General features: G+C 45.0%; 1 protein-coding gene across 2 annotated transcripts in view; it reads left to right on the top strand.

Moving 5' to 3' along the window:
• The first annotated feature begins 826 nt into the window (after positions 1-826).
• The window catches only part of EMC9 (ER membrane protein complex subunit 9), a 19,123-nt gene continuing 6,300 nt past the window's right edge, over positions 827-13,649 (top strand). The window contains exons 1-5 of one of the 2 annotated variants that reach the window (XM_032237255.1): positions 827-900; positions 6,410-6,485; positions 6,935-7,145; positions 9,314-9,390; positions 9,493-9,562. In XM_032237255.1, coding sequence (XP_032093146.1) covers positions 6,936-7,145; positions 9,314-9,390; positions 9,493-9,562 — 357 coding nt within the window. In that variant the 5' untranslated portion in view covers positions 827-900; positions 6,410-6,485; position 6,935. Of the gene's footprint in view, positions 969-6,409; positions 6,486-6,934; positions 7,146-9,313; positions 9,391-9,492; positions 9,563-13,649 lie in introns of both variants that reach the window. The other variant, XM_032237254.1, reaches the window with a different exon arrangement.

Genomic DNA, 13,649 nt, shown 5'->3' with positions numbered 1-13,649 from the left:
ATTTAAATGAAATAGTGGAGAACTGGGAAGAAGCAAATGCTTCCTCTTTAGTTCATAAGTGACTGGATTAAGCCATTTTTAAGCTTTGGGCCATATGTTAAATGCACTAGACATACATTAAATGTCTAAATAACTAAAAAGAGGGATTTAAACCTATTTTGTGAAAACTTCATTCAGGCCTAAAGCTCAACAGGTGCAGCTTTTCTAGCTATGACAATATGCTTTAGAAAGCTCCACCTGTTGGCATTTAGAACCACAAATTGACACTTTGTAGGAGTCTGGGTTGACTACAACTCCCATCATTTCAGAGCAGTGGTTGATGGGTTTGAGGGGGGGGTGTGTTTAGGGGCTATCAAACTCTATGGTTTTTGCCCAAGGAAGCCATTCTGGCAGGCTACTCTATGGTTCCGAAACGGCGGAAGGGACAGGAAGAGGAAACATCAGTACAGATAGTACTTCAGGTACATGCAGTCCTTCTAGGTATTTTACCTCTATGATCGAGCCTCTTTCTGCAGGGGAAATCCCGAGTGCCAGAATCATAGAATCTCCATAGGCACATAGAGCGGACGTTTTCTCGTCGGCATTTGGGAGAGGAGGAAGGAGAGGGAGAGGTCAACTGAAGGCCGGAAATGACCGAAGGGAGACGATGTTGTGGCTTGTCACATGATGTGGCAAAAGAACGTTAAGGGGGGAGTCCGTTGAAAGGAAAAAAAAAAAACTTCCGGCCAATCAGAGCGCGGGGCCGAGCGCGCGCCCAATGAGCGCGAGAGAAAGACAAGCGGGCGGTCGCGGAAGCTGGGCTCTGATTGGATCTTGGCTTGACCAATCTGGAGGCGCTCAGTGAGACATTCGGCACTGGGCGGAGCTTGCCCGGCACCTGCGCAGAGACGGCGAAAGGGGGTAAGTGTGCGCGGGACTACCGCACCCATCATCCTCGGGTGGGCTGTGGGTGATGGGCGTTGTAGTCTGTGACTACGGCGTGAGTGGAGCAATTTAAAATCCGGACGGGGGAGTTTAGTGGATTGCTGGGGCTTATATTATTATATTATTATTATATTATATTATATTATATTATTATATTATATTATATTATATTATATTATATTATATTATATTATATTATATTATATTATATTATATTATATTATATTATATATTATATTATATTATATTATATTATATTATATTATATTATATTATATTATATTATATTTATTATATTACATTACATTACATTATATTATATTATATTATTATATTTATTATATTTATTATATTATATTACATTACATTATATTATATTATATTATATTATATTATATTATATTATATTATAGTTTTATGATATTATATTTTACAATATATTTTTATTATATTGTATTATATCATCATATCATATTATATGTTATATTTATTATATTATGTTTTGTACTGTATTATATTTATATTACATGATATTATATTATATGATTAATATATTTATTCTATTGTATCATATTTATATTGTATGATTATATTAGTCCTTGATTTATGACCACCATTAAGCCCAACACTCATGTTGCTAAAGGAGACATTTATTAAGTGAGTTTTGGCCCCATTTTACAACCTTTCTTGCTGCAATTGTTAAAGGAATCACTGCAGCTCTTAAGTTAGTAACCCAGTTGTTGTTGTTTTTAAATATATATTTTTATTATTATTTTTTAAATTACCCATTTATATTGGGTGTGAACAGAGTTGGTTCTGGGTATCGTTCATATTAATCCAATTCACAATCACAATATTAATAATCTCTATCACATTTCTCAAACATAAGTAATCCTTATTATATCAAGATCCCGTGAAATGTTAATACCACTTTATAAGGCCTTGGTAAGGCCACACTTGGAATACGGCATTCAGTTCTGGTGGCCAAGATGTAGAAAAGATGCGGAGACTCTAGAAAGAGTGCAGAGAAGAGCAACAAAGAGGATTAGGGGACTGGAGGCTAAAACATAGGAAGAACGGTTGCAGGAACTGGGTATGTCCAGTTTGATGAAAAGAAGGACCAGGGGAGACATGATAGCAGTCTTCCAATATCTCAGGGGTTGCCCCAAAGAAGAGGGAGTCAAGCTATTCTCCAGGGCACCTGAGGGTAGAACAAGAAGCAATGGGTGGAAACTAATCAAGGAGAGAAGCAACTTAGAATAAGGAGAAATTTCCTGATAGTGAGAACAATTAATCAGTGGAACAGAAGTTGCCTCCAGAAGTTGTGAATGCCCCAACACTGGAAGTCTTGAAGATGATGTTGGATAACCATTTTGTCTGAAACGGTATAGGGTTTCCTGCCTAGGCAGGGGGTTAGACTAGAAGACCTCCAAGGTCCCTTCCAACTCTGCTATTTGTAAATTGTAAATTGTAAAATATTGTTCAAACATATATTCAAAAAATGCCTCACTCCTCACCTTTATCTCTGCCTCCATCTCTCTTTCTTGTTCCATCTAAACATTTCTCTATGACATATGAACAAGTTTAACTTAAGTTTCCATTGATATTGATCCAGTTAACGCTAACATGGTTAATAATCTCTATCACATTTATCAAGTTTATCTAATTCCCATTATATGATGCATCTCCTCTTTGGTGATTCCATTCTTATCCATTTTTTCCATTTTAATCCAATTCACAACTGGCTTCCTTGTTGACGTTTCTTGCAAAACACTGTGACCCTCATAAATATGAGCCAGTTTCACAAGGGTCTGAATTTTGATCGCATGACTGTGGGAAAGCTGCAGCAGTCGTAAGAGTGCAACTCATCGCATTTTTTCAGTGCTGTTGTAACTTGAACAACATTGCTATAAGTCAAGGACTAACTACACTATGCTATGCTATGCTATACTAATACAATACGCTATACACTAGATGTTATACGTTGTATACACTATATGATATGCTATATTATAGGGACGCGGTGGCTCGGATAAGACGCTGAGCTTGTCGATCAGAAGGGTTGGCAGTTCGGCGGTTCGAATCCCCAGCACCGCGTAACGGAGCGAGCTCCCGTTACTAGTCCCAGCTTCCACCAACCTAGCCGTTCGAAAGCATGTAAAAAATGCACGTAGGAATATAGGAACCACCTTTGGTGGGAAGGGAACAGCGTTCCGTGCGTCTTCGGCGTTGAGTCATGCCGGCCACATGACCACGGAGACGTCTTTGGACAGCGCTGTCTCTTCGGCTTTGAAACGGAGATGAGCACCGCCCCCTAGAGTCGGGAACGACGAGCGGATATGTGCGAGGGGAGCCTTTACCTTACTATAGTAATCCTATATTATCTTGGTGTTTAAATGTTTTATTCATTTTCATTTTCAATTTTGTACATTCACTTATATACTGAATATTTGCAATAATAATAATATAATAATAAAAAAAGAAAAACCCCAACCTAAACACAACTCATAACCTATCACTTTCATACACCCCTTCTTCTCCCCCTCCAACTTTCCTTTCTCCCTCCAACGATCACCCCTCTTACTTCCCTTTCCCCTCCTATCTTCCTTTCTCACCTTCCTCACCCTCCTTCCCCTCTCATCCTCCTTACATTCCCCTCTTCCTCCCTCCTTACTTCTCCCTCTTCCTTTCCTCTACTTCTCACTTTGGTGCATTTCTCTATTCCTAAAAAAAAAAAAAGAAAAAAAAGAGGAAAAATAAAAAGAAAAGATAAGGATCAACAGTATACAAGTGTATTCTTCTTATTCTATATATTGAAACTATATCTCCACCCACCCACCCACCCCCAATGAACCCCCCTCCCTAATCCCCTCCGACTTCCCAGGTCCCACACCCGGCATAGTTCAGTACCATTCACCTTCTAAAATATCTTATTAACAATAATAATGAAAATAAAATAAAAAGAACACTCCAAAAAAAAAAACCCGAAAAAATAAATAAAAATAAAAAAAATTAAAAATCTTTTGCATTATGCTCAGCCTCCCATCATTCTTAAAATTTAAACAGTGTAAATCATTCCATTTATATTTTGTCCTCGTCCCTTACTTCTTTGATATTTACCCCCTTCTTCCTGTAGACTCTCCAGATAGCCTTTCTTAACCTTATATTCAAATATTAGTTTATACAAAAATCGATTTATCTTCAAATACAGAGCAGTCTAATCATACTTTCGCTACTCATCTTCCTACCCTTCGTTTCTCATCTCCATTCCTCCCAAGCCCAAATTCCATAAGATTAGGATCTCGCTCTTCACTTTAAAATCCTGAGCTTTTTATGTTATACTTCAAGCATGTAAATCCGTAAAATATGTGCCCAAAATCCACACCACTTCATTCAATCCCAAGATCCCTTCATCGATATCCCGCTCCACTTTCCCTTCTGCCCCACTCCTCCCGACTCCATTCATCCCAAACCGCATTTCAAATAAATCTTAGTCCCTGCTTTCCTCACAGAAAACAATTCATGCGCAGTTTGGATTGAAATTCAAATAAGTCCTATAAAAGTCCCGTATAATATCTGTCCAAAATAGGCAATGCTTCTTTCCATTCCCCATCGGTACACAGCTTTGCCATTTCACACCAAACAGAAATCCTAAAATTTTAATCAGTCCAAGAGCTTAGAAAGTATTTTAAAGACATCGCTGGATCCACATTCCTTACTCTTCTGCCCTTCCGGAAAGAGAAGGCAACCCTCTGCCTTATGACCACGTGTCCCGCTGCTTTGAAAATATGGCTAAATCCTCAGTTTCGGCTCTTCTGCCTCTCCAATAGGGGGAGAACAACTCCCTCCTTCTTATAACCAAGTGAACTGCTGCTTGTCTTTCCTTCACCTTGTCCCTCCGCATTTCCGAGTGAGTCAAGAAGCCCCGCCTTCAGAGTTTTACAATAAAAGTCCCGAGCTTCCGAAACAGAATTAATACGAAATCTTTGATTTTCGAGTGTAACTGTGATTCCAACTGGAGCTTCCCATTTATACTGTATTTGACGATTTCTAAGTTCTTGGGTTAAAAAAGTATAGCCTCTCCTTGCTTGCAGCATCTGAAGCGGAATTTCTTTAAAGACAAACAAATCATGGCCATCGATTCGGAGCCTGTTGTTGTAAAACTTTTGGATGATCGCATTCCTGGATTCTCTTGTGAAAAAGTATATAATTATGTCTCTTGGTAACTGTCGTTGTTCTGCTACACACGAATTCTGGCGATAGATTTTTCGAATATTCCAATCAAAATTGAATCCCGGACCTCCCACCGCTTGGCTGAAAGCTTCTACAAACGTCTGTTTCAAGTTCTCTCCTTTCTTTTCGGGCAGTCCTCTGACTCTTATTGCAGACGCTTTTCTGTTATAATTTATCATTGTAAGTTGTGTTTGAGTATCTCTGATCTCTTGTTGTAATGCTTGGATGTTGGAAGTCAAATTAGAATTAGCCTCCTCCAAAGTTTCCAGCTTAGTCTCCATTTCTTCGATATAATCTGTCAGAGTAGACATAGCTTCAAACATATCCACCTTTATTTGGGCAATTTTAGTCTGTATTTTGTCGCATAAATCCAGCACAAATTCTTTAATTTCTTGTCTAAAATCATTGAGTATTTGAAAAAGAAGCTCCTGTGTCAAGGAATCTCCAGTAGGGGGTGTAGGAGGCAAAGGCAGCGATTTACTAACAAGTTCTTTAAGCACATGCGGGGGGGATTTTTTTGCCTGCTTAGACCTGGGAGGCATTATAGATAAAAGCTGAGAATAAACAGATAAACAGTGTCTTCACTTGGTCAGTTCTCAATAAATTATTTGTAGATTTTGCTTGTTAATGAGTAGCAGTCTCCGGGGAGATAAAGCTGGTTAATTACGTCATCAATCACCAACACAGTAAAAACGCCATTTTGTAACCGGTTGAACAAAGAGGTTTCAAAGGAAAAACAAGGCTGGTGTTTAGATAGTTATAAAAAAAAAAACATCACAGGAGTAAGACCCGCTCGTGTTAGCCTTGAGTTGCTTTAGGCAATTTATCATTGTCCTGAGGGGGGGGATCGCCTGTCTAGGGCTGCAAAAAGGCAGCTGCGAAGAACTGGCTGGAGATAAGAGCTCAGTTACGCTGGATCTCTTCTCCGTTCGCAGCCCAAAAAAAAAAGAAAAAGGGCTGTGAACTACGAATAAATCCTAGCACCTGAGCTTCTGCCTGCCCCTTTCTGCCAGAAAGGGGTGATATCTATTGATCTTAATTAGATATACAGACCAGAACTCTGAGAGGGGCTCCGTTGAGCTCCTTCGGCGACAGGCTCCGCCCCCAGGAACAGTAATCCTATATTATCTTCATCACACTGTCAGCCACATATCTGAACTGGATTTAGCATTTTTGTTATATGTCATATATCTCATATTATAATGTATTACATTTTAATTTTATATCACTGGATGTTCTCCTTGCAACTCCAGAGTCACGTTTCCCCATTTGGATACCCCAAGGAGGCTGTGGAATTGGAAGAAGAGAGGAACCTCTGAAGAATTCAGGTGAGTCGGCTGCAAGGTCCTATCCAGCTGGGGCCAACTACAGCTCCTATCATTTGCAGCAGGGGTCAGCAACCTTAAACACTCAAAAGGGCCACAAAGGTCCTAACCGGAAGCCCCCTCTTCAATCCCGGAACCGACCGGAAGTCCGGTTCCCCCACCATAGAGTCTCCTCCTATCACGGCTTCCTTTTCCCTCTACCTGTCTTAACCAAAAGCCCTAACCCTATCAATTGTGGAGCCGACTGGTGACAGGGAGCTGCAACAGTGGGGATAAAAGAGCCACATGCGGCTCCGGAGCCGCAGATTGCTGACTCCTGCTTTACAGCCATAGGATCAATGGTTGGGAAGACTAGCACTTTGGGAGGTCAGAGGTTGGGGTGTTAGGATGGCCTCTTGAGGTCTCGTTTCTGGCCCAAGCAGCATCGCACCAAAACATTTTTTGCTCGGCAGGATGGGCGAAGTGGAGATCTCGCCTCGGGTGTACGTCAAGATGTGCCTCCATGCGGCTCGGTACCCCCACGTGGCGGTGAACGGACTTCTCCTGGCTCCAAAGCGCCGGCCGACGGCTGGGCCCCCCGAATGCCTCTACATCACGGACTGCGTCCCCCTTTTCCACAGCAACCTGTCGCTCACCGTGATGCTGGAGGTGGCCCTTAACCAGGTTTGACTTCTCAACGTTGGTGGAGTCCTGTCAAATGGGACCAAACCTCCATAATGCCTCCTTTGCCCTGCCCCAAACATTGTACTTAATAGGGACGCGATGTCCCAGGGGCAAAGATGCTGACCTTGTCGATCAGAAAAGTCAGCCGTTTGGCGGTTCGAACCCCCAGCGCCGTGTAACGGCGTGAGCTCCCATGACTTGTCCCAGCTTCTGCCAACCGAGCAGCTCGAAAGCACGTAAAAAAATGCAAGTAGAAAAATAGGCACCACCTTTGGTGGGAAGGGAACAGCTTTCCGTGCGCCTTCGGCATTGAGTCATGCCAGCCACATGACCACGGAGACGTCTTCGGACAGCGCTGGCTCTTCGGCTTTGAAACGGAGATGAGCACCGCCCCCTAAAGTCAAGAACGACTAGCACATCTGTGCGAGGGGAACCTTTACCGTTAAACCTCTTACGTGAACCTTCCCCATCTTCGAGGTTGGACTCCAGCTCCCATCCTCCCCTATAAGCAGAGCTGGGATATTGAGTGGTGGCTTGTTTCGGATATTTTTGGCAAAATATAATACGGATAGTTCTTGACTTATAACCATTTGTTTAGTGTCCTGTTCTGACCCCCCTCGTTCCACACCCAGGCACACTCCGAGTCAAAGATAAGTTACGGCATTTAATTAACAGACAGACAGGTCCTTGGCAGCACACCGGCACAGACAAGCTTGGGCAGCAATAAACACAGATAAGGCTTGGCAGCAATCCAGCCTGCCAAGCTCACAATAATGTTCTCCGACATTCGGTCCTGTGTTGACTTCTGCAAAGAGGGCCGTGTGCACAAGCAGTCCTTTTTATAGTCTGGAGAGGAGCCTAATGACCACCAGCTGAGTGCAATTACCTCCTGTAACTGCGCAACTGTTCCTGACGCCTATTACCTCTTCGATGGCGTGCATCCAGGAACAACTCACTACTGGCCTCCGTCTCACTCTCCCTTGTCTCCTCCCCACTGGTCCAAGGCTCAGGCGCCTCCTGGTGGCCAACCAGCCTTTCTGCGCCCTGCTCGGAGTCGGGACCCTGTCCAGGGTCCTCCACATCCTCCAGAGCCGACTCATAGGGCCCCTCGCTGTCGGAGTCTGGTGGCAGCTCCAACGGCTCCTGCTGAGCCACAACAGTGTCCCTTCAAAGTTTCAAGTTTCTCTAAAAGAAGGAACTTACGACCGTTTTTCCACACTTAAATTCATCGTTGCCGTTTCACACGATCCAAATTCGAACGCTTGGCAAGGGATTCATATTTATGACGGTGGCAATATCCCTGGGTTAGGTGATCTCCTTTTGCGACTGCCTGATCAGGAAAGACAAACCAGATTCACTTAACAACTGGGCCATTAACGGATTCACATAACAACCGCGGCAAGGAAGTTCGCAAAACAGGGCAAAAACCTGCTTAGTGACAGAAATGTTGGCCTCAATTGGGGTCGTACGTTGAGCACTATGCTGAGCAGCCAAAGTAAAGTCTGAATTCATACATTGGGACATTCCTTACTAGCGGAGAACCTGACGTTGCCCTGTTATTTATAGAGGGGAAAATGTCCGAACCAAACATAATTTCTAATGTTGGATTTTCCCCCTTACTACAGGGATCCCCGTTGTGGAGTACTGTGAAGCCGTTACCATGGCAACTCAACTCCGTTGCACAGTAGATGCCATTTTACGGCAGAACAGTAGAAGCCATTTTAAAGCACAACAGGCTGTATCTTAACAGAACACACACCACGAGGGGCACTAGGGGTGTCTTACCCCCCACAGTATTTGTTTCCAGAGAGGAAGTCATCTGTGTACCAAGTTTGGTTGAAATTGCCCCAGGCGTTCCAGAGTTATGTTGGGGGACACACACACAGAGACACACACGTTTTTATATATATCTATATAGATTCAAGAAACGGTGGTTTAACGTGATGGGTGAACCGAGCCAGCGATGTATCTTATAAGATTTGTTTTGCAGGATTGTGTTTTTCTCAACCTTGGTCCCTTTGAGATGGGTGGACTTCGACTCCCAGAATTCTCCCACGAGGGGAGAATTCTGGGAGTCGAAGTCCACCCATCTTAAAGGGACCAAGGTTGGGAAAAACGCTATCCAAGATCTCACAGATTGCCAAATTCGGCCTTTGTGTCCTTTACAGGTGGATTCCTGGAGCTCAGAGTCCGATTTACTCCTTGCTGGTTATTACCAGGCCAACTCTGGGATGGATGACAAAAGGTGAATTGGAAGAGGGGAAGGGGGAGGTGGTAGGAGAAGGGATAGACTTCATTCCTTCCCAGAGTTTCTCTTACTCCTTCCTTTCTTTCTTCCTTCCTGCAGCCCTAATTCCCTGGCGCAAAAGACGGCCGGGCGCATCGCCGAACTGTACGATGATGCGGTGCTGATTATGGTGAGCAATTTCCTGGATTTTGGAAGGCCCTGGTGGCTCTGGAGATTCTCTGCCATCAAATCTTTGGTTGTCCCAAAGGTGCTTTCTTTGAAGGACTTTCTGAGTTTTTTCCCCCCTGAAGACATTTCGCTTCTCCTCCAAGAAGCTTCTTCAGCTCTGTCGGAATGGCGACGGATGGAAGGATTGATCTTCCTCGGAGACAGCTGGTCATTTGGCTCCTTTCCAGAGGGTCGTTGAGGCCACTTGGAGGTGTATTTGTATCCTCGGGGTCAGCTGACGAGGGCTTAATGGTTCCCGTGGTCTGCAATTTTCCCCCCCTCTGGAAATCCATTCCTACTCCCGCTCCATTCGAAGGGTCTTCATCTCAAATTACCGTATTTTTTTCTGAGTATAAGACGCACCCTTTTCCCCTCAAAAAAAAGAGGGTGAAAATCTGGGTGCGCCTTATACACTGAATACAGCATTTTTGGCCTCCCGAAACTCTGCCCCCTTTACCAAAATGGCTAAAGCTGGGGGCTGGGGAGGGCAGAAATGAGCAAAATGAGCCATTTTTTGCTCATTTTTGCCCCCCTCCCTAGCCTACAGGGGCACTCTTTTAAGCCTCCTAAATAGCAGTTAGACTTATATACCGCTTCATAGGGCTTTCAGCCCTCTCTAAGTGGTTTACAGAGTCAGCATATCGCCCCCACAGTCTGGGTCCTCATTTTACCCACCTCGGAAGGATGGAAGGCTGAGTCAACCCTGAACCGGTGAGATTTGAACAGCTGAACTGCAGTCAGCTGAAGTAGCCTGCAGTGCTGCATTTAACCACTGCGCCACCTTGGCTCTCCTAAAGGCTATGCATGCCCCTTTTTGTAACCAAAGATGGGCCTGTTTTCACGAAAAATGGGTCCTTTTTTGCTCGTTCCCAGCCCCCAGGAGCACTCTACAAGTCTCCTAAAGGTTTTGCGTGCCTCGCTTTTTTTGACAGAAAACGGGGCCGTTTTGAGGAGGGCTGCAGAGAGCAAAAACGTTGGTTTTTAATTTGCCTCTTCAAAATCTTGGTGCGTCTTATACGCTGAAAAATACGAGTAGCAAAAATCTGTCGATATTCTCTGTCATCCACGCTTTGGTTGTCCCAAAGGTGCTTTTTGCAGGGGGGGGGGGGGGGGGGCAACTGGCCTGCCTTGTTTTCTTTTTCTTTTAATTTTGAAGAGGTTTCGCTTCTCCCTCGAGAAGCTTCTTCAACTTTGACAGGATAGCAAGGAATGGAAGGATTGATATTCCAGCTGGTCGTTTGCATCCTGGAACTGATTTCCAGAGGGGGAAAAACATTGCAGACTACAGGAACCACGAAGCACCACTCAGGTGACCCCCGAGGACACAGATAAACCTCCAAGTGGCCTCAACGACCTTCTGAAAAGGTTGCAAATGACCAATTGTCCGCAAGGAGGATAAATCCTTCTGTTCCCCACCCTCCTGTCAGGCAACTGGATTTTCTGGTTCTTCTTCGAAGACGTTTCGCTTCTCATCCAAAAAGCTTCATCAGCTCCGCCCGGATGGCGGAGGACGGAAGGATTTACACTCCTTGTAGACAGCTGGTCATTTGCATCCTTTTAGCGAGCCGTTGAGGCTCCCTGGTCTATGCAGTACAAATGCAGTGAGACGTGTGGAGATCTGGAGATTGGGGAAACAAAACAGCCACTTCACAACCGCATGGCACAACATGGAAGAAACCCACCGGGACTAGATCCAGCAGTCCAGCTGCGTTTAAAAGAACAGAGGCCATTTTTTGAAAGACGGCAAAGTCCACATTTTGGACAAGAGAGGACCGCTGCTTTGAAACAGGGGTCAAAGAACACCCCTCTTTCAACAGAGCGGGGAGGAATAGCAATAGCAATAGCAGTTCGACTTATATACCGCTTCATAGGGCTTTTAGCCCTCTCTAAGCGGTTTACAGAGTCAGCATATTGCCCCCAACAACAATCCGGGTCCTCATTTCACCCACCTCGGAAGGATGGAAGGCTGAGTCAACCCTGAGCCGGTGAGATTTGAACCGCTGAACTGCAGATAGCAGTCAGCTGAAGTGGCCTGCAGTACTGCACTCTACCCACTGCGCCACCTCGGCTCAATACAACTGTCAGCGTTCCAAATATCATGCAGAATTAAATCAGAGTCCAAGGCAGAGCTATCCTTAAAGTTCCAATTTAATAAATCAAGACATGTTGGCATCGTACTGTGGAATCCCAGTTCTGGAGAACTTCCACCCACTCGAAAGTTCATGATCTTGTCCCCATACCCACAAACCCCATCCCATGGTCCAATCTTCTCCTTCCACTCTGGCATCTCCACCCAGCTGGTTCCGGTCAGGTGCAAAGGTGCGGAGACAAAGAATAATTTGTATTTGTATTTGGTTTATTTGTATGCCGCCCTTCTCCAGGAGGGACTCAGGGCGGCGAACAACTCAGGGGAGGGGGGAAAGGGAACATAAACAAACACAATACACATAATTAAAAATACATGAAAATCACACAGCCGTACCAGTCGAGAGGGGAGGGAACTCATCAACCCCAGGCCTGCCGGCACAGCCAGGTTTTGACGGCTTTCCGGAAGGCCTGGAGAGAGGTGAGGGTCCGGATCTCCGCGGGGAGTTCATTCCAAAGGGCCGGAGCTGCTACAGAGAAGGCCCTCCCCCGGGTCGTAGCCAGATGGCATTGGCTGGTGGACGGAACCCGGAGGAGGCCGACCCTGTGAGATCTAACGGGTCTGTGGGAGGTAATTGGCAGCAGGCGGTCTCTCAAGTACCCAGGTATAATACTTTCTAGAAGCCTCCTAACCTTGAGGCTTCTAGAAAGGAATTTTTTTATTTGGAAAACAACACATTCTACCCCTTGCTATTCTCCCACCCCCTTAATGAATACGCACACTAAAGACAAAGCTAGAAGAGAGAGTGTGGCAGGCCACAGATCCTTAAAGGAACCGCTGGAGGCCGGACAACAACATCAACTATCTCCAGTTTACAACACAGTCAGCAGTCCCAAGAAGGCTCCAGATTTTATTTGCACCACTCAGGTGACCCCCGAGGACACAGAGAAGCCTCCAAGCGGCCTCAACGGCTCTCTAAAAAAGTATGCAAACGACCAGCCGTCTGAAAGGAGGATAAATCCTTCCATTATCCACTGTCGTGTCAGAGCTGAAGAAGCTTTTTGGAGGAGAAGCGAAACGTTTTCAAAAGGAAAAAAAACACCAGAAATCCCAGTTGCCCCTTGAAAAAAAATCACTTTTATACAAGGTCTGGGTGAAAATCTTGGAGGTAATGTTTGAAGATAATATTAATGTGCGCCAGGATGAGGGTACAAGATCCTATCAGCCCCTCCAGATGCCACATAAATGCTACGCATAGGATAGCCCAGTGCACACAATCTGGAAAGAGAAAAAAGAAATAGCAATAGCAGTTAGACTTATCTACCGCTTCATAGGGCTTTCAGCCCTCTCTAAGCGGTTTACAGAGTCAGCATTTCGCCCCCACAGTCTGGGTCCTCATTTCACCCACCTCGGAAGGATGGAAGGCTGAGTCAACCTTGAGCCGGTGAGATTTGAACCGCCGAACTGTAGATAACGGTCAGCTGAAGTAGCCTGCAGTGCTGCATTTAACCACTGCGCCACCTCGGCTCTATTCCCCGAGGATGGGCTCTAGAACAAGTCCAAAAGTTAAACCTCTGCTCCCGGGGACCGACTCATATTAAATCCGGCAGAATATTTATAACTCAGCGTTGAACGATGGGATCCTTTGGTGCTCTCTGAGCTTGGCGGCTTTCTTGCAGACGTTTCAGGACCCAACTAGGTAACATCATCAGTGCTAGAAGAGAGTTGGGTTTGCAGATCTTGTGGCCCGCCAGCAGAGCTGGCAGCCGATTCGGAGAGTGAGGAAGTTGGGGAGGAAGATGGGCCAGTCCTGGAGTCTGGGGAAGGCTCGGATGAGGGCTCTGTGTCGGAGACAGAGAGGGGGCCAGGGCCATATGCCAGTTATCAGCTGCCTTCGGAGTCGGAGATCAGTGAGGCAGAAGAACAGCTGGAGCCTGTTCCCAGTGTGCGTATACACAGAGCT

The sequence above is a fragment of the Thamnophis elegans genome, chromosome Z, assembly GCF_009769535.1.
Source record: "Thamnophis elegans isolate rThaEle1 chromosome Z, rThaEle1.pri, whole genome shotgun sequence".
Classification (NCBI taxonomy): Eukaryota; Metazoa; Chordata; class Lepidosauria; order Squamata; family Colubridae; genus Thamnophis; species Thamnophis elegans.
The sequence above is the reverse complement of the archived record's forward strand: the minus strand, read 5'-3'. Positions and strand labels throughout refer to the sequence as shown.